General features: G+C 40.6%; 1 protein-coding gene and 1 long non-coding RNA gene across 5 annotated transcripts in view; one reads left to right on the top strand and one right to left on the bottom strand.

The window, feature by feature from the left end:
- Positions 1 to 3,594: 3,594 nt before the first annotated feature.
- ikzf1 (IKAROS family zinc finger 1 (Ikaros)) lies at positions 3,595 to 21,528 on the bottom strand. Of its 4 annotated transcripts, XM_035663556.1 has the most exons (8): positions 21,159 to 21,528; positions 16,615 to 16,668; positions 16,331 to 16,444; positions 9,783 to 10,052; positions 8,073 to 8,240; positions 6,251 to 6,376; positions 5,657 to 5,791; positions 3,595 to 5,164 (listed from the first exon to the last, which is right to left on the bottom strand). In XM_035663556.1, the coding sequence occupies exons 1-8, from the start codon at positions 21,490 to 21,492 to the stop codon at positions 4,461 to 4,463; spliced, it is 1,905 nt and encodes a 634-aa protein (XP_035519449.1). In that variant the 5' UTR covers positions 21,493 to 21,528; the 3' UTR covers positions 3,595 to 4,460. The 4 variants fall into 4 exon arrangements, with proteins under 4 accessions (XP_035519449.1, XP_035519450.1, XP_035519451.1 ...); XM_035663557.1 differs by lacking the exon at positions 5,657 to 5,791; XM_035663558.1 differs by lacking the exon at positions 9,783 to 10,052.
- LOC118329401 overlaps positions 20,140 to 21,528 on the top strand; it is a 3,764-nt gene continuing 2,375 nt past the window's right edge. The window contains exon 1 of the long non-coding RNA XR_004796788.1: positions 20,140 to 20,418. This is a non-coding gene — a long non-coding RNA (uncharacterized LOC118329401). The remainder of the gene's footprint in view (positions 20,419 to 21,528) is intronic.

The following is a 21,528-nucleotide window of genomic DNA, read 5'->3' as shown; positions in this document are numbered from 1 at the left end:
CTTAACACTGGTGTTTTTTGAGTTGACTGGTCAGACATGCACTGTGCTACTGAGGAGGACAATTATAGATTGTGCACACATGAAATGAAATTCTCATGTAAATTTAACGAAGCAATCTTTGAAAATCTGGAAGACCATGAAAAAAGACTTTCATTCATTTTTCATCTTTTTGTCAAGTCCCTGATAAATATTTCAGACGCGTGTGGTTGGCCACTGTATTGAAACTTTGTTGAATTAGCCAGCAGTGAAAGAAGTCACACAACCCTCCCCTCGGGCGTCTCCGTACACGGGGACGGAGACTCACAGCTGGACTGGGACAGATGTGCAGAATTCCTCTGGTGCTGGCGGGATCTATAGAGTATGGACCGAAAAACGGTGCCATATGGTGTAAGCTTGTAGCTCAATTTGACTGTGGCTGTGCAGCAGTGGTCACATCTGTGCTTACGTGGTCACAAACACACATTACACAGTACATTTATTGAAAACAAACAATAATTTTACTGCCTATAGGCTTGTCATTCAAATCTGAGCTAGAAATGTATACAGAGACAAAGTAACCTGGGGATGGTGAGGATTTTCTTTTAATAACTGCTTTATGTTTGGAATAAAGTTCCCAGAGATCGGTGGTGGACGAAGCAGTCAGAACCTTTATTTAAAGCAAACTTCTCCCACACACCACAAGTGTTGTCAAATATTAACAATGACAGGGGAAGCAACTAATAATAAAAGGGGATACAAATTGGATTTTAGTGAAATAAAGGTCAGCACGATAGCATTATCAAACTGTTTTGTTTGTTTTCCGTGCATAAATCATATTCAGCTTAGTTTCACTCCATAGTTTTCCTCTGCCAGCTTTAAAAAGTCACAACACCGGTGCTGTAGAGAATAGAGCCGTATGAACATTATGCAACTACCATTAATTAAAAGCAGGGTCCCAATTAAAGGATTTCCTTTATTAGCCTGACTTGCTACACAGTTTTAACAAATAAGGGTCTCTGGCATGTATTAAACCTCTTAAAGCCCACCAGGCCTGCACGATATAGATGAAACCAAAGTCTCAAATGATCTAATTATTGATTGATAATTGTTATTCAATAGCCTAATTCTTAAATACGTTATATTCATACTGGTTTAAATAAACAATCTGATAGTATTTCACATTAAAAGGCTTGTCCCATATAGAAGCCTGTTCCAAATAAAGGCAGGTTGAGTTCAGTTGTAATTGAAGTTTTATGGTATTATACCATAAAATCACAGCCTTTAAAATCATTTTTATTGTACACTGACTTGTAATAGAGTTAATGGCGTCGCTTTCATTCATACTCTGCATCCTTAATGCCTGTTCTGGCACTATGTAAGGGTAATTGTGTATTTATTAATTAATTGCACAACAAAAAATACCAATTAGCTTTAAGTAAAAGCAAATAAAAAAAATACCATTTTTGATATTGTCTGCATTTTTTTTGTTGCAATATCCTTCAATGTATTTACATTATGTAATTATTATATAGTAGTTTTCATTGTTGGTGGCGGTCCGCCATTTCCACACATTCAAACTGCCTTCATATGTATATTTCGGACAACTACTCAAGCCATTGGCAGCATTAAATCTGATTGTTTTTTATCATGACTTACAGCTTTATTAGTAATAATAAATAAAATAAAGATAATTAATGGGATAGGAAAGAAGCAAAACAAATGAAACCATGAGTGAAGTTTAGAGGGGAAATGTCTCTGGTGGAACTGCTGACAACTCTTACAACGTGACAAGGGGCCCGAAACAGACTCGTTTTTTTTGTTAATTGTCATAAACCAGACAGATTAAGGACCACTGGTTTAATATTTGATCCAGTGTATTTAATGTAGTAGAGTAAAAGAACAATATTCCTTTTCTGAAATGTAGTTATAAAATAGCATTAAATAAAAATACTTAAGTATAACAAGTATATAACAAGTACCTTGAGTAGTGAGTGTATTTAGTTACTTTCCACCACTGGAACTTGATGCCCATAATCAAGTATACAGAAGGGCCCATTTGCTCATTGTCTATTCCCAAATAGACATCCAGTCATGTGAAAGAAAAGCCAAAAGGGGCAATCAGATGTGATATCTAATTGTGCATTTAATTGTGCAGTCGGCCCCAAATGTTGAGAAACACCAGTTGAATTTAAACAGCGGCTAACTTCACAAAGTTTGCAGTGAATATTCAGTCATGTAAAGTGTGAAAAAACTATCAAAATCTTGTTGGATCCTGTTAACAGCACAATTGGAAGTGGTTGAGTCTGATTCTTAAAGGAGTATTTCAGTCAGCTGGCTGAAAGGGGAAGTGAGATTTGGGATTTTGGCAGGGCCCGAGTTGGTTGGCCAGACTATCCCTCTCATGCAAATGCCCTCCCTCCCCTGTTGGGTCCCAGTCAAGCGTGGGGGGGCTCAGCGCTGGCCACAGCTGCTTCCCGTTTCTGCTAAATCACACAGCAGCCATCTGGACGAGGCTGTCGCCGCACAACGCCGCCGAGCTCCTCTGTCGGCCTCGGCTGAGCCTCTCCAGACAGGCCTGGCCCTCAGAGCCCCGGCCCCTGCCTTCTGCTCCAGTGCCTGATCCTCTCTGTCCCAGCTCTCTGCTGCTGCCACTCCTCAGAGGACCAGCGGGACTCTTCAGGTCCTGGACACGGCACAGGTTGACATGCTGGTGTGTGTGTGTGTGTGTGTGTGTGTGTGCACACTGAGCATCTCCACACTCACACACACTCTTTTGTGTGTGTGCTGCTTATGGCACCAGAACTCCCTTGATGTCTTAATTTTAACACGAGGGTCTCTGTGCAGACAAATGCCACTGTGTTAGCCCTGTTGTTAGCCCTGTTTTCTCTGGCATCCTTGGTAAATTAGACAATATAAATTAATGTTTTTAGCTTTAAATAATGCTTTATAACTACAAAAACACTGAAGAAAAGATTCATATTTGAATCTTTTTTGCTAAATCTATTCTGTACTTTGCAACCACACAGTTTAATTGCACAGCATGGGGAGAAGTGTTTATTTATTCACCTCTCACTGTAAATGTTCCCTCAGTGTGTTCCGTGTTTTTCTGTTTTGTACTCAGATGCCAGTCATTCTTGGCTCTTCCTTGACAGGTAGGAGTGAGCGGCATCTTGAATGACATCTAAACTTAATTATTTCAGAAGGTTCCAGAGTGTGAAATGAAATCTCCACATTTCTTAAGAAGCGAAAATGATACACTAAAACTCAGAGAAAACTTTGCATTAACTCCAGAAATCATTTTCCTCAGCCTCCTAATTTATAATCGACTCCGAACATGTGGTTCACATGTGTTCTGTTCTGCAGCTCCTTGTGCTCCTTCAGAGAGCTGCGCTGTTTGTACCTTTGCCCACAATAAACACGCTTACAGCAACAAATAACATTATGTAAGTGAACATTTCCATATTCTTTGTAATTATAGTCCAGGAAAGAAAAGCTATTCTATTAAAAACATATACAATTGCCATAGAATATCCTTTACTTAAAATAGTATTAAACTATTTCATCAATAATGAACACTCATTCACTGAAAAACAAAACACTTCCCAACTCTTTGTGCATATATAAAATATCCTTTATTGATATTTTGCAAGCATAAAGCTCCTTCAAACCTCAAATGGCTCATTTTCATTTTGTGAGTGAAACAATCCGTAGCCATCATATAACAAAAGGCCTTGATAACATTTTCTTTTGATAAAACTAAAGCTTCCAGCAGCAGTCATGTTTTCACCTCAAACACATTTAGTACAATTGGACAGAAAGAGATGCAGCTTTTATTAACTACTCTACAGACAAACATCGATCACTGTAATAAATACAAAAACAGACAGGCGTGTAAATGTGATATAAATAATATGTAGGTTGTTACAAATACAAGAACAGGTTGAAACTTTGGAATCTACATTGATTGTTTAATACCAATATTAAAATGGGGGTTTTACTGCACTGAAAACTGCAGAATAGAATATTTTATTGACATTTCAGACACTTTCAGTTCAGAGATTTGTAAATGTAAGGGTGGATATCTTTTCTATTTTAAATCTAGAAGAAAAGTTGCTGCCTGGTTTTTCAAAAGAAAAAACACATTTATACATTTGATACATGTGGCAACTGTAAATACATGATTTAAATCCTATGTAGGCCATGGCACAGTAACTGAACATTATTCTGATGAACTAGTCTTCCTTTTGTATTTGAAATGAAAATAAATGCATTTTTTTAATAGTAGTTTACATTTATTTGTGTCCAACAAACATGCATACTTTGTATAAAAAAACAACTTTCAGACATCAACAGTGTATTTTATTTTACGTCTCATTTTCTTTCTATGCATTTATTTCAGGGGGATGTCAATGAGTGAGTGTGGCATGTTTTTCATATGTACAACTGTTTGTCTGTGTGAAAGTGTGTGCATTCTCTGGGGCTCAGTAGCGATGCTCCCCTCGAGTTATGTGAGAAGAGAACTCGTATCGGTCTTGACTCCGGTGACCACAGAGGTTGCACTCGAAGGGGTCTCTGAAGCCATGGCAGCCCATGTGAATGGTGTACATGACGTGGTCCAGGAAGAGAACGCGGCAGTGTTCGCACCGGTACGCCCTCACCTGATCCCCGTCTGCCGTCACCACCTTGAAGCCCTCGGAGGCCATTTCGATGCTGGCCCGGATGGCCTCGTACTGCCTCTGCTGCTCCTCCTTCACCAGAGGGAGCACGCCGTTCCTCACCCCCGAGGTGATGTGGTTGGTCAGGTAGATGAGGCCGGGGGCCGTCCCGCCTGAGCGATCCTCATTGTTGCTCTCGGTGTCTGTGGAGTCCTGGCCGCTGTGGCTGGGCGAGCCGTCCTTCTCGCTGGAGGCAGACTTGGAGTTGGACAGCAGCAGAAGGTTCTCAGCTGCGCTGTCTTTGGCTGACAGGCCCGTTCCCGCGTGGCCCTCAGGCGCCTGCTTGTGGAGAGGGAACATGGCGCTGAGGCCCACATCAGAAGAGGAGGCCGGGGAGGTCTGGACCAGAGGCCGGAGCGATTCGGCCCCCAGGTAGCTGATGGCGCTGTTAATGGCCTGGTCGATGACGTGGGGCTGAATCAGCTCACCTGTTCCTCCATCGTAGGAGAGGTCTGACAGACGTTTGTCACCTGAGAGACCAGAGAGAGACATGTGTGAAGAACGTGAAGGTTACTCACACACTTTAAACTTTCATCTACATCCTGTGATCTTAATACTGAGGTTACTCCTCCCTAGCTGAGTTTGAAAATGACTCACCGTTGTTTTTTCTGGTCTCATGGTCTGATTCTACCACTTCTACCACTTCACTACCACTCTACAGCTTCTTAATATTTTATTTCACCCTCTTTTTTTATGAAGATTACCATCATCTTAATGTAAAATAATATACAGGATTAAACACAAATCATAGCCTTTTCAAAAAGTAATTAAAGAAGTTAAATTCACAATTCCTCATCAGGCTGAACTGCAAAAAATAGACCTTTTGTCTGCATGCATTCTGCAGAGCCAGGGTGGCAAAACAAATTAACCTATGCAGCTTTATACGTGCAGCAGTAACAGTTTTTTTTCATCAAATGCAGCGACATTATATTTACACAAAGGAAGCAGATTTCAGCCCTTACCCACAAACTTCTGTGGCATAGTGCTCTTACGCTTAGCTACATTATTGGCTAGTCTGTCTAGCACCAAGGCTCTGTCAGATCCCGTCTGGCTTAAGTCTTCCCTCTGCTCATTCTGGTTGCTTTCTTCCTTTATTACTGGAAAGCAAGACAGAAAAGTAGATTTCAGAGTCAAAGTAATTTGAGGTTGTTCTGTTTAAAGTGATGAACTGGCGCCTGATAACACATGATGGTACTTTCTTACAGAGCACAGAGCGGACTATTCTGACACATGTGAAGCACTTGGTCTATAAATATAGAATTTGTTCATGCTCACAGATGTAGATGTATTTCTCAATTTTTTTAGGTTCATTCAGTTTATGACTTGCTGACTATATATGACCACATACAGAACTTTACACTGACAACATGATTAATTTGACTTAATTAGCTCTCTAATGGCTAAATAACTTCTGCCTGACTTGTTGGAGCGTTTAGTAACAGCAACAATGTCGGCATGGTAGACTGCTGTTGCATGCATAGCGAGTCCTGCACTTAGACTAAAGTAGGTCATTATATTTGGGTGACAGCTCAGTGTGCGTCACGTGAGGCACCAACCTGTGTATATGCTGTTCTGCAGCCCCATGCACTGGAGGTAGTTGTGACATCGCTCCTTGTGCTCCTCCAGAGAGCTGCGCTGTTTGTAACTCCGCCCACAGTAAGCACACTTGTGGGGTTTTCCGACTGCAACAAATAACATTATGTAAGTGAACAGAGCAGTGTTATATTCTATGTGATGGCTGATATTATAAGTTATATGGCATTTTTTAAATCAATATACTTTGGTTTAGTTACACAATAATGCTCGAAGCTATAGTTAGTTCAATCTGCTGTTCTAAATACCCTATTTGGTAGCTATTTCCTGAAAAAACACAGGAAATTATGGCTTTTTTATTTCTAGTCTGACTGGAATAAATAGAAGACAAACTAGGTGAAGAAGATTTTTTTAAAAAGCACTACCTACATAAACTTTGACAGAAAACCCCAGGAAATGGCCTGGCTGTTCCACCCACTGTGTTTAACTGACAGTTTTTTTTGGGAAGTCCAGTGCAAAACCTTCACATTTCTTCTTGGTATGGCATCATGAGTTTGGCTGTAGCTAGCTACTACTGAGGTCATGTCCTGTGTTGGATTTTTTAGGGGGAATTCGGGAAGCAACTCGGGGGGAGTTTCTATTCTACAGATAAAAGCTTGTCCAACTCATGGAGGGTTTTTTAATAAGCAGATTCCTGTATAGACTCAATTTAAAATAAATAAATAAGGGATTGAGTCCAGCAGCAGTTTCTTCCTGGCTTTGTAGAGAAGACTACATAACAATAGACCCACAGCTGTGAAATATAGTCTATTGAATATGTAAAATACAAAACAGAAAAATCCTTATGTTGAATGGTGGGGGGAAATTCTGGCTACCCTGAGCATAAACCACAACTATAGCTTATTCCTCTTTGGTGTAGACCAAAATCTAAGATAGATCTCAGAAGAAGGCTACAAAAAAAACACCTAAATGAGCCACTTTGTTTCACTGGATGGACACATTCATCATCATCACTGTGACCCTGTGAGGAATGACTGGGCTTGAAGATGAGTCACAAACACAGTAGGGATGAGAGACAGGATGACACACTGCTGGTTTTAATCCCGTCATGGGATTTGATGACAGTAAAATAAATAAATAAAAGTCTCACTGTCAAATATCTCATGTATAAAGGACAGAGCTGCTGGGTCTGTGAAGTAAAGCCAGGGCAGAAGTGTCTTAAACCTGCATTTTATGTAACAGCCAGCAGGGAGAGCTTCATTGGCTGCAATAAACATAGCATACAGTCTTATGGAGAAATGAGTCTACTTCCCACCACTAGGCAGTGCTGATCAAATATGAATCAAGATTCTGTTACTGCGTTGCCTATTTCTCTCCTAAAATCGTTTCAGAATCATATTTTAGTGAACTGTCGAAGCTGCACAGCCAATGAGAGCAGCTCAACTTGGCTGAATTTGACAAAAAGCATATTGAATTAGAAACGCTGATTGGACTTTTAAAGCAGTTGAATGTGCAAATTGATTTAATTTAAAACTGGTGTACAAAAAATAAATATAATTAGCAGGTTATGGTTTCACTGTTCTAAGTACAGATACTACTACTAAACTATTCAGAGCAGGCTTTGTAAGTGCACTGTTTACACCCAAAAATTTCATTAACACATACTTCTGCAAACTATTTGCAAAAAAAAAAAGTGACACCATATCTACACCCTGTCAACTTCCCCTTACATAGCTCTCACTGTATGCACTGCAGAACATGTCATGCCTTTTGTTAAGGCTTCCACGCAGCAGTCCTAGAAACACCACGAGTGGTTTTCAGTGTTGGAGAGCTGCGCATACTCACCCGAATGGGTGCGTAAATGGCCGGTGAGGGCGTCCCTCCTGCGGCAGGCGTAGCTGCACAGGTGACACTTGAAGGGTTTTTCCCCTGAATGGAGCTTGATGTGGCGCAGGAGGTTGCCCTTCTGGGTGAAAGAGGCACCGCACTGGCTGCACTGGAAAGGACGTTCTCCTGAGGACAAGAACACAACAGACATTACTCTACAGAGATGCAGATAAAACACAAAGAAAAAAAACTGAAAAAAGGATAACTTGTATGTTTTACTAGCACCCGATTTTTAGTACCCTACCAGGCAGTTCATGATTTTTAATGTTTTCTTGATTGCACTACTCTCTCTAATCTCACCACTGTATGTTTGATCCCTCCACTGACAACAATAAAAGCAAAAAGTCTTCTCTATGTGGATGAAAAAGCATGTTTCTACTGTGGGAATGCGGGGTCACTGCACTACAAGCAATCCCGAGCGGCAGAACAAGCCGGATGATGGAGCGTCTCCGGGGCAGAGAGCGATCCAGCAGCCTGTGGGAGGGTTTCACAGCAGAGTGACACTCCATCTCTCCATGCTCCCCCTGCCCCACCGACTTCTGGCGCTCTGATCGAACAAGAGCCTTTCAGACTCAGCCTGCCAGTTCCGTAATGCACCATTGCCTAGGTCAATTTGATCTGAAAATCTCATTTTTTCCTCTTCTTCGTCTCTAAAATAAGAGCGGCACATCACAATGCAAATTCAGCCTCATTTGAATAAAGCGAAGGAAACACTTTGTGTTGAGAGCCAGTCTTCCTGATCAGCGCTTCTGGAATAAACCAATATCCAGCCTCTCCGAGTGTTGTGGCATTCTGTGAGAACGTTTTAATATGGGTTTTTTTTTTTTTTTTCAAAGGCCCCCCATAAAATAAGAGTCACCAGTGAAGCAGCAAAAATATATAAAAAAGGAAATTCATTAAAAATGCATTTCAGGAGCAAAGACTCACCACAGAATATTTTCTATTTAAATAGGAGGCACTTCATTATATCTTTTATTGTACTTTCTTTTGCATTTACATTAGTCTAGTGTTCCTTTCTTCCATTTTGAGTTTCATTAGTTTCTAAAGCTTGACAGTTAAGTGCCTTTTTCAAAAATGTTCCCCACCACTGCTTTGGCTTCATTACAATAGAATATCAATTTTGAAATTTGAAAAACTTTTAATAGGCAGATAATTGTCAGTTCATAGAGATTCCATTTAATTGCAGCAGATATCCTGTTTCTCAACTGAGGGCATGTTTTTTTTTTTTTTCCTGACCAAGTTCTTCTCTGCTACTTTATCGCACAATAATTTGATCAGTTACTGTTGCTTGTCATGTGGTAATTCAGTCATTTAGATGAACAATAATGAACGCTAATGGTATGCTCAAAGTCTATTTCACGCACGATAGGAGGGTCTACATGCACAGAGCCAAACGCGAGGATGCCATTACAACTACTGAGTATAAGGATGACTGCAAACATAAGAACAGGCTCTAAAGTTTATTTCTAAGACTCTATCACTTATGTTTGTCTGTAGGCAAAGAAGACACAAAGCTACAGTACAACTCACTTCATTTTTGCCTTTTAATCTCTAAAGAAATGCTCTAAGCATGAGGGGGGAGCCACCTTTCTACCTCTGATCCATCCTCTCATACTAACAGTGAACATGGGTGCAAAGGAAGGGGAAGAAGGATTGCAGACGGCTTACCAGTGTGGCTTCGCTTGTGCACCATCAACACATTGGGGCCAATGCAAACTATTCCACAGATATCGCACTTGAGCTTCCCGTTGGGCAGCCGGATACCGCCGGCCGAGGAGAAGGCCTTGGCTTCAGGGCTCGGCTGTGAGCCGTTCACCTTGGCCCCCGAGGCATCGATCACGCGCAAGTCTTCCGCGCACTCCTCCTCCTCCACGCCATTCATGTCACAGGCCAGCCCATTCTCCTCATCACTGCGAGCCTCAACTTTAATGTTACAGGCTGGAAAAGAGGGCAAGGGGGGGCCACTGTTTAGAATACGAGCATGGATCTGTCATGATGTTATATGCTGAAGATGGGCAGTTTATCAATGTGATGTGAGAATAGATAGAGCTGCTTTCTGTAACAGTGTGCCTTTGTTCTGGTTGTGACTTCATAATACACTGTAATGTAAGTTATTCTAACTCAAAAATTCTGTAAAGATTTTAAGTAACAAACTCAATTTTGTAAGTCAGAAACATTCTTAAGAACTAGGTTTTTTGTTTTCACAGTACAAATAAAAATGACAAAATTGAGTTAGTTTTACTTAAAATTTCCAACCATTTCTTGAGTTTAAGTAACTTATTTGGTGTTACAGTGTTGGGGAAACAATTTTGTGAGCCTATTTGACTGAATCACTTCTTTCTAATAGAGGTTTGTTCATTATATTCACTTTACATAACTGATCCTTTATAATTAATTAAATGCAAGATAATTAGTTTTGTCTTACAAATTAGCTTCTTTTTCATTTTGTTTCTTCATTTTAAGTAAAACTATAGTTTTATTCTGTCATTATTTTTGTTTTTTAAGTAGTACTAACAGGCTTGGGGAGTAATAGATTACATGTAACTAAGTTATGTAATCAGGATACAAAACAAGGTAAATAACTTAATGGGATTGCAATTTTAAAATAAATCTGTTTTTCTTTAAAAAATAAAGCAGAGGACACATTTTTGATGCTAAAAATCTTCTTTTCAAAGGTTGCTTACTTTAATATTGTGATATTTGGATTATTGACTACATTTTTTAAAGGTAATTAGTGATTGTAATGGATTTCATTTTTAAGGTTACCCTCCCAACCCTGATCCCTCCTAATATCTTTATTTTAGTTGTTTAAACATTATACTTATTTCATCATTTCCCTTACCAGTTGTTATTGTTAAATTCACCTTTGCCTTATTGTTTGACCTTTTATTTTGGTGAGATGGTTTCAGAAACCTTTAAATCTCATAAGTTTTAGTTTTGAACTCAGATAAATGACTCACTCACTCTATAGAGACTATGTTGATGAATTCTCGCAGCCATGAAACTGAACTTTAATATGGTGCTGTGGTCAATATGGTTCTGTTCATTCCCTCTGTATGTTGGGATAGACGCTGTATGTAACAACTGCAGTGAAACACAACTAGAGCAACAACGGCAATAACGTAACGACAAACCTCCTTTAGTGCGCAACATTTTCATGTTTACCGGGATGCTGCATCAAAACTTCAAAAACTTCCCCTCATTTCAGGCGTTTTTGTGAATTCAGCCTGAGAAACAACATCAACAAACATCAGATAAGATCAACCCACAGCCCACTCATTTAAACTGTAGACTCCATTGCTCATCTTTTCAAAGCAGCATAGTATATTTCATAAGGATTCACAGGTGGAATCGCGTGTCTGCTGTTTGAGGATGTCAGTGATGAAGAAACATAGATCATCTCACACCATCACACTTTGGTGAAACAAATGACAGCAAGATAAACAGGAAACAGAGACACAGGAAGCAGTGTGAAACTAGGGACGACAGCGGTGTCTATCAGAGCAACAGAGCACAATGAACACACACAAGACACACTCACATTTGGCCTTTTTAGTCTGTCGAATTCCTGTGATTGCAAGGGTACAGAAAGTTAATGCCGACTGTTATTCGTGGAACAATTACACACTGTTTGATGACTGATGTTCCCAAAGTAAATCAGAAAAGAGAAGTGTCCTCTGTGTTGAACTACCAGCTCCTTCTTTTTCCCACCAGAGAAATTTAGAAGCATTTAAGAGAACTGACAGATCATGCAAGTCCCATGGCTACAAACCTGTGGTTTGCATGTCATGGTGGCAGCCTGATTTCCCCATGCCTCTACCTCTGTTTGTACAACTGAAGAGGAAGAAGTGGAAATCATGAAATATAGGAATCTATGGAAAAGGGGAAGCTTCAGAAAGAGGGCCTGTCTAACTGAAATACCAAGAATTATGGAGAAGTGACAGAAAGGGAAGCACGGGAAAGGAATTGTAAAACAGCCTGTAACTGAAACGTTGTTGTTTTGTTTTTTTATGCGGGAGTCTTGTTTTCACCAAGAGCAACCAAGGGAACAATAAATCCCCAAATGTACATAATGTTTCCCATCGAGAGCAGGAGGTGGAGTGAAATTTACAGAACGAACAGCGTAGGATCATGAAATGTTTATGATCAAAGTCACATAATCCGATTGTCCGATCTCCACACAACATTTTTTTTTTCTAATTTGCTGTTGCATGACAATCTTCTCATCTGAAACACCAGCTGAACACGCAAAGGGAAGGAGAGGCTTCACTGTTAATAAAAGAAAGGAAAAAGAAATGGTGCTAAAATTACATATTACACATTATACATAAAACGTGTGCATTAAAAATACAATTACAATGCAACAAAGCTAATTATGCATGTCAGTGGGGATCTTTTGTATTTCAACACAAAGTTCACAAAACTATTATTGTGCTTTTACTTTCATTTAGGAGTTAACTGGTGTTACACGGGTTAACAGATAACCTGTAATAGGAACTCTTCATTCACACCACCATTTATTTTAACCATTTTCTTTTACTTAATTTGGGCTTTACTATTTAGCTATTTCAACTATTTATCCAGTAACAGTTAGCTGTTACTGCACTATTGCACAACGCTATCAATTCTAACCATGCATGTGTTAATTTGAGCTGAGATGACCTATTTCAACTATTTATCCATTACTTTAAGCTAACTATTTCAACTGTTTATCCATTATTTTAGCATAACATTATCTATTACCATGTATTGTTACTTTTAGCCGTTACAGTTACAACTTCTCTTCGCTCGCCAGCTCACGCACACTCTCAATAAGTTGTGTTCAGGTAAGTCAATATGAGAATGTTTTTTTTTTCAAATTACTTTAGCTACTCCACATTCCTCCACGTCTCCCCTGGTCGGGAATCATCGACGTACAACGTGTTCACACCTTCTGTGGCGGTTTGTGAAGAGCAGTGCAGATGAACACGTGTTACAACCTGCACTGAACAGAGTCAGAGTCATCTTTTTTTGGGACTTGGACTACACTGCACATGTTGCAAAAATGTACGTGTGAATTTCTCACTTGAACCACCAAGGTCTTTCAGTCAGGCATAAGTACTTTAATGATGACGTAAGTGTCAGAAAAAAGTAAGGTAAAAGGGATTTTTTCAGTGTAAGTGATCGAGTTCGTCCCATTTGCATATCACAGGGTTCGAAAGCAAAACTCGATAAGTGGCTACACCACTTCAACCCTTCTAATTCAATTTATGGTTTTAGCCACAAAACCTCTGATTGCCACAATTTTCTGAGTAACTAAAGTCATTTTCTAATGTCAGCAGGGAGTTGTGAAATTATGTACCAACATAAAGACATACACAGACTTGTGCCTTGCTCAGAATTGGAAAAAGAGGCATTTATCAGTGCATGGGAATATAGCCACTGATCCAGGAATAACCCTAAAGCAAGTTTATATTGTACATAAGCCATATTATTTCAGAATTGTTAAAACACCTTTATGTTTAGTTGTCAGTTCCTGAGACATTTAATACACCAGCGAGGCTCTCAGGTTATCAGCCGGCTAAAGCAGACAGAAGGGAACCATGAACGTTGGGCTACCACCCACTTCTCATGGATAAGGGGAAGTTGTGACTGAATTGGGAATAGGAAGAAGGCTTTTTACTTTATGTCATGTTTGTCATGGTCACACATCCTGATTTGCTCATTTTGGGAAGCAAGTGTCAGATCACATCGTAGACAAACAAAACAGGTTGCAATAAAAAGGTTATATTGAATGTGTTAAGGGTAACACGTTGTAGAGAACGAAACAATGACACAATACCGAGAGAAGTGACAAACAGATATTTTTTTAAAAAAAAGCACAAGTGTAAAAGAAGCATTTTTGGGCATTAAAAAGAAGAAATAATCAAGCTGTACTGAAAGAGGTCGATGGTTGATAGAAAGCAAGTGTGTTAGTTCTGCAGTGTGGAAACACAGGGAGCCTGCTGGAAGTTCCTGTTACTGACTACTGCTGCTCTCACTGCCTGAAAATAACCTTGTGTGCAAGATAGTGGAACCACATGTGTTAAACCACGCTAGCAACACACTCGACACGACTTGCAGGAACACCAAAAACAGCCTGCTTTTCCCCTCACACTGTAAAAAGAAAAAAAAAGAAATTCGCCTCCATGTTTTCGGGAACTAGACTCAGCTCAGTCTCCCTCTTAGTCTCAGGTCTCTGAAATAGCAAAGGCTCCGTTTGAATCACTGAAAGTGAAAGAGAAATCATTTCACCGGGATGTTGAGAGTCATCTTGTGACTTTTACCAAATGTACTGTAACAATACGTCTCCATGCTCATTTTCAGTTAAAGCCACACAAGACAATACAATTCATCTAGCTTGCATTTTTTTTGTGACAATTACTATCAACGACAAAAAAAGGCTGACTTTGAACCTCAGTCATATATGTGTTAAAGTGCAGCAACAATGACGATCCCAGGCTGTGAAGACTTATTTGCAACAGGAAACAACCTGGGTTTTGAGGTTTTGAGCTTTCGATACTTTGAGGTCCCGTGTCCCACATATAGTCCCCCTGCTTTTTGCCTTTTTTCACAACAGAGAACTGAGCAGCACATGATCCTGGGTGATAATTATAACTCATTCTGGCTTTTATCACAAAGGCAGCGATGCATAGATGTACCAGATACTTGCACTTCCCTTCTTTCGCTCTTTTGGCTCTTTCTCTCTGTCCCTATATAGACACATGCGAAGTGATCACACTGTGTAGGGAATGAACAGAAACTTACATATAGTACATTAAGTCATACATCCAGCTGTGCCTTCTTTACTGTCTTTACATGCCGCCGATAAAGGTCACACATTTAAATCATCTCCCCATTTTTTTCCTGTATTGCAGTAAACATCCATTACGCAGTCGAATAAAACGTGGCTCTACAGACTACAGTTAACATGTTTTAATTGTTTAGACGCCGTCTCAGGACTTGTTCAGAGATTGCTGCCCGACATCTCAGCAGTTGTAAAGTCAAACAGAGAGCCTTTGTGAGTAAGTGTGTGTGCAGGTGTGTGACCTATGTGGTGTACTGATGCGCTGATCTCTGAGAGCTTGGCCCTGTTCCTGAACTCTTTATCTCCAGGAGTGTTGAAACTGTCTGATGGCAAGTTCTTCTTAGGAAACTCTTACACATCCTATTTCAGTTTCCTCTCACATTTTATTTTTGACTGTGTGTTGCTAATCTTTGCCGTTATCTGGATAAGTGGAAAAACACCGATAGGATGGTCAGCTGTCAGGCTTTTTTTTTCTTCATGTTTGACTTTAAGTAGAATTATTTTTCACGATGAAAACAAAATGCACCTCTTTTTTTTTTTTTGATTTAAGATTTAATAAATTAATTCAATAAATGATAATGTGGATCTTGAAAGCTGTTACGGTCCCTAACATTTCAGACATTCGGTGGAAATATTAACATGCTTTGACGTGCTACGAATATCATGAATAAACCATAATAATAAGCAAACATAATACCTACACTATTTATCCTATTAAAACTGCATGTTGTGTCTGATTCATCTTGCTGTCATGTCAAACTGATTATCTATTAATGACCAATAATGATCCCACCTTGAACATTTCCTGTTTTTTCACAAGCCACCCATGTTAGGAGACTTGAGATAAATATACGCCGCCGATGTGAATCCCCCTCGCACGCTTCATCCTTATTTTCACCATGATATTCCCTGGCTGGATGTTCACAAACTCAAATCAAGGCCACATTAGCTATTCCTTAAGATTCGGCTTATTAATGACATGCCATGGATCAAAGGGATTTTTTTATTTATTTATTTTTTACCTTTTTCTGCCAATGACCTAAATGTGTCTCTTTGCAGCTTTAAATTAATTTTTCCAAGGGATTTGGAACGGCAAATATCTCCCACTGGATATGCATGGGATTAAGTTATAAGAACATTTTTATGCTTTTTATATATATATGTTAGGCTTTTGATACTGACATTACTTTCATTTAAGCGTTTTACTCTGATTTGGATGCTTTGGGAATGAATACATTTCTATTGGGAAAGGCACTGCAGTGGTTTTGACTCTTTTTGATTGCTGCTTCATGGGATACACTCACAATAACGCTGCTTATTCTTAATTTACACAAGCATCAGTGATGTTCTGACTGGCTGTGGGTGTGTTTGGTGAGATGTTGCCTCGTACCTTTGTCCCCTCTGTTGTTCTGCTGGTGGGTGGAGCTGGCTGACAGGTCCTCGGGGACGGCCATGGGCTCCTCTGCCTCCTCGGATGCCTCGTTGGCAGGGGGGCTGTCCCTGCCTGGGGAGACACACACCATCGAACACCCATCACTCACCATGCAACCCCTCTACATGTCTCATTCAGGGAAAGCAAAATTACCTCCAGGGTGGTGTAAGAGCCTGTGTGTGGGCCTATTGTATCTACCTTTTGCACTCTACGGCTCAATCATGCAGTAGGCAGTCTTTTACCTGGCATCTGGGCCATTTCCTGGGCCTCCTCTGTCTCCATGCGGTGCAGGTACTCTAATGGGAGAGAGATGGAGATGTAGATGTGTGTAAGTTTAATCAAGTGCAGGCTGAAGAAACAACATTATAAAAAGCTAGAGTGGAGTAAAGGGTGTACTTCTCGGCGTGACTTCGCCACCTCAGTGAGATCGCTCTTGTCACAGCTGCAGACACACCGCTGTCCCCCACATTACATTACAAAGAATTACAGACATTTTCATTACAAGTCTGACAGAGAGACTGAGCTTGAAGAGCGGCTTGGCTCTGACTGATGGGGCCCGCTGGTAGTGCGGGGTTGCCGGGAATGGGCTTTCAGACCACATTTGTTATTTATTGTTAATTTCCTGCCACGTAATCATCCAAAAATGCAAACTGACTGCCGCAAAATTAAGCAGAAAATTAACTGGCCCCCAGGTCACGAGGATGCGGGTGTTTGCCGTGCCCAGCTGATCGGCGCTCATGTTCTCTCTAATTTACTGAGCATGCATCGCTGAGCCCGCGGCCTGAGCACAGACGCATGCAAGCCACAATGAGAAACAAAGAGAGGGAGAGCAAGAGAGAGGAGACAGAAAAAGCGGCGAGATAGGTATAGAAGCAGAGATAGCAATGCAAGGGCAAGAAGTCTGAAGAGCAAGCGTAACAGGAAGGTGCAGAGAGAAAAGAAGAAAGACAGAAAAGCAGGCCGGAGGACAGTGTAGTTCTCTTTATTTATTTTTTAGAAGCGATCCTTCGGCCAGGGCTGAATATCTGAGGAGTCACCAGTGCTCATGGCCCCATTAATAATGGATGGCCCTCAAGCCTGCAGCAGATGGGCCCGACAGCCTCAGCCCCAGCTCCGCCACTTCAAGAAGCCCTTGGTGGGGCCGCTGCCCAGTCCAAGCAGCCACTCAGGGAGAAGTGAAGCTCCTGAAAATAGCGAAACGAGCCCAAGGGAGAAGGGGAACCTAGGCCTTCCTGTTTTACTGACAGATGGCTCCACACATTTGGAACAAATAGTGGGAAGCGACCGGGCCGCTCTGTCGCAACGCACAGTATTCTGCGGAGTCAAGTCAGGAGTTCGGTGGCCTGAAGACGCCCAGGATGCAAGTGTGAGGGGAGGAGGAGGTGGGGCAAAGGTCACTGATTGCAGATAATTTGTTCGGGCAAACACAGGGGTGTAGCGTGTTACTCTGCTGAGCTACGGATTCTGCAGGCAGCGTTTCTTCAGCATCTGGAGTTTAGAGGTCGGGGGGGCGGGGGGGGGGGGGGGGATTTCATGTGCCCCTTTTTTCTTTGGGCAGATGGTGCGAGGGGAAACACGGATGTGTTGGGCGGGGGGCTTCGACAGGAATAAAAAAAGAGAGTTCCTACATTCAGCACAACCCACTTGCGGTAGGGCTGTGGAAAGTAAAGGTGCCTCAGGAATAGTCAGGAAGTAGCTATAATTTGATACTATTTTTATGCTGTTTTTTATTTTCTACATGTCACAGAACAGTTTTGTTGCTATTTATAAAACTTTTCCGCATTGTTGTGTAGTTGCAGCTCTTTTCGACACTGTGTTCTGTACTATAAGAGCAGTGCAATAAAAAAAGTTTTCATCCAGCTAACAGTCATAACGTTTTTCTCATTTATTCAATCTAAATCAAACTGAAATTATTTTTTTACCCCTTATTGCTCATGTCCTTTGGTTGTAGCTGGAGGGTGTGTGTGTGTGTGTGTGTGTGGTGTGGCTGTTTGTGTGTGTGTGAACTGGGGGCAGGGTGGAATCTTTCAGGCCAGTGAAATGGAAAGTCACAGAAGACTTCTGACAAAAGCGCCAGGGGGACTGGAAAAGTTCTACGTAGTCAAGTGAGGAGGACGAAGGAAGAGGCTTGTGGGTTGACAAATTCTCGGTCCGTCCTTCTTGGCCCTGGGTGTGTGTGTGCTCGTGTGTGTTGTGTTGGTGTGTGTGTGTGTGTGTGTGTGTTTGGTGGATCGTGGTGGTGTGTTGGGGGGGTGGGGGGTGGGGAGGGGAGGTTAGAGGCGTCGCTTATAGTGAGGTGCAAAAGCTACACCAGGGAGCTGGGTGGAGATGAGAAACAACGAAACCGTTAACAGATACTGAGGACCACACCAGTAAGTCTGGATACCCAGGAGGAAGCTTGGTGTGTATGTATAACCATACACATATAATGTACATTTAAAATGAACAGCAAACAGTGGAATACATTAACCAACACTCAAGTATAGAAATGTCACAAAAAGACACTTCTTGAGGGTTTTAGTTAGGATTAATTAAAGTTTCATGTCATTACATTTTTAATTTTTAAAATAATAATTCACTTTTATGTTGTAATTTGATCAAATCTGTTACTTTTAATGGAACGATTAAACACTAAAAACAAAATAAAAGTGTGATTTAGGGCCAAGGAAGCTCGTGTAAAAAAATGTTTATGTTTCTGCTTATGACAATTAGACTTTTGGCGGCAAAAAACATGTTCATGTACATGTTTTATCACACATTAATGCTGACCTCACTCTTATTTCATGCGCAAAAACAACATGAATCATAACTCAAATAATCCACACTGGCACTCAAAGTTTCCACTTTTACAGTTACTAAGCAGACTTTCTGACGATTAATGAAAACATCTGAATTAATAATTTTCACTCTTGTGGGTTTTATGAGAAGTAATGAAGCAGTGGGCGCTTTCTTATCAGCCATTAGGAGAAGAGATTATCTTACACTGCCAAGCAATGTGGTGCATGGTCACCTTTGTTCATATGCACATGGAGATTCTCATCAGTAATTCATGAAATGTATGGGTGTAAGTGGGTAGATAGTGTTAGCGGATGTGTTCTGGGAGCCTATCGAGGGGGTGAGGGGAGAGTAAAGGTGCGCTGCAGAGAAGTTTCCTTCATTTGCATCTGACACACTTCACTACTCTGCTATTCAGACAGTACAATCATTTTAATAACTGTCTGCCTTCCTCTGCCCCCCCACCCCCCCCAACCTACCTCCTACTTCTGTTTCTACTGACAAGAAAAGATGATGTATCTGCAGACAGATTTGCAGCACACTTTCAACACTTCTCGTTCCAACCGAGCAATGACAAAGTCCAATTTGTGCAGGTATTGGGGTTCCTTTCCAAGTTTTAAAATGCAGTATAGATCTTACATCTAAAAATCTAACGTATATTTTCTTCTACTTTTGTTAAGTGTTTTTGTCGTTGAATATTTGCATTTAAGCCTAAATTTGAGTGAATTTACAGAATTATTAACTTCCCTGAAAATGTTAAAAACTCAGAAAAATAACATTTTAACCTGAAAGTAAACTTTAAATACATTTATACTTGCTACAAATTTTAAAAAGAAAATACAGATAACATAAGATGAAGATGCTCTCTCTCATAGGAACTAACAACTAATGGCCACTCACTGACTCACTGCTTTACATCACACATTAAACGCCACATTAAAGAAACAATTATGGATTAATTCTTACTTTAATCAAAAAAGCTTGTGGTCAAATATATATTTTTTTTTACAGACGCTCAATTTTCTACAAGCAGGAACTTTTGAGTTTTGCACCGTGTTGAAAAGATGAAAACACTTTTATTTCCTCAACAGTGAATCTTTCTTGTTTTTTCGTCTGGGCGTTGATGAACAACTTTCCACCTCAGTGTCAGCAGTGTAAAAAGTTTCATCAGTCCTGCCTACATATGTGTTTTTTTTTTCTTTCCTCTTCCTTTCACACAGACGTTTAACAACTGAGACTGTGGTTCGAACAGGTGAACACAAAGCTTAACGGTATGAGAAATTATCAGATTTATCGATTATTGATTTTTTACTGTATGAAAGATACAGGGTTAGTCTCTGCGTGCGGATTTCCTGTTTAAGCAGCGCTAAAATATTTTCACTTACGGTTTGGTGTTTGGCCCCAGAAAACTTTGTCTTAATTTAAAAAAAAAAAGTATTTTATTGACTTTTAATATTTTATTAAAGTTCAGCTACAGAGGGACTAGAAGTCTATTGAGTGCGCACATCTGTTGCAACAGGTGCTACAACATGAGTGTGAAAACGTCTTAAACAGGGTAAAATTATAAGGAAATGCGTAGATAATTTGTATGAAAATCTTAAAAATCAGCCTAGTATTTTTATATAAATATAAGTGATTGTGAAATTATTTATCCATGTGTTCCCAACAGAAAAAGAGACTTGGAAAATGGGGAACATTCCTCTATTTCCGTTAAACTTCTGGCTATTTATTCACAAATGAAGCGTATAAATACATATATCTTTCTGTATTTAATTTTAAAAAACACTCTGGTTTGTCAATCCGCTACATGTCCTGTACTCAGAATAACGCGCACTAAACGGGATCTGATGCTGCGGCGCACCTGCACCGAAACTATAAGGAGTCTTTTTTCCAGTCAGGTGCAAATGCTTCCTAAAAAACCCTTGAGAAGAAAAACGAGCTCAGTTTAGAGGTCTTGAACTAGCCTTTGAGATTAGTGTCGAGCTAAAAAGCGCAGTGGAAGTCACTTTACCTGCTATTCCTTGAGTTTGCAGTATGAAGTTCTTCCAACTCTCCCCGGCTCCATGTGCAGAAGGTCGCAGCGCCGCGGCGGCCCCATGGAGCTGCGCCCTGAGTCCCTCCCCTCTCCACTGCACTTCCTCGTTCCAGCCCAACATGACTATGTCTCTGAGCTCGACTGGGGCATTTTGCTTGCTTTTATCCACAGGCCGAGTCTGCGGCGGGGAGTCGAGCCACCGAGCCCTTGGCACTTGCTTTGTGCCGTGCCAATAAAAGCTGACACCCAGTAGACCATTACTGGCAGCCATGCATGAGATGGGATGAGGCGCGCGAGGAGAGTGGACCATTCATTGTTTATTTATTTCATTCTCACCGAGGAAGCT

Source organism: Morone saxatilis, unplaced genomic scaffold (assembly GCF_004916995.1).
Source record: "Morone saxatilis isolate NCDOM2014 unplaced genomic scaffold, NCSU_SB_2.0 Contig19, whole genome shotgun sequence".
Classification (NCBI taxonomy): Eukaryota; Metazoa; Chordata; class Actinopteri; family Moronidae; genus Morone; species Morone saxatilis.
The sequence above is the reverse complement of the archived record's forward strand: the minus strand, read 5'-3'. Positions and strand labels throughout refer to the sequence as shown.

Excerpts from the sequence above, each read along its gene's own strand:
- ikzf1 (XM_035663556.1), bottom strand. The coding sequence starts at position 21,492 with ATGGTCCACTCTCCTCGCGCGCCTCATCCCATCTCATGCATGGCTGCC. Across the intron at positions 8,241-9,782 it reads GCACAAGCGAAGCCACACTG|GAGAACGTCCTTTCCAGTGC; the intron begins GTAAGCCGTCTG and ends TCTTGTCCTCAG. Across the intron at positions 6,377-8,072 it reads CCATTTACGCACCCATTCGG|TCGGAAAACCCCACAAGTGT; the intron begins GTGAGTATGCGC and ends TATTTGTTGCAG.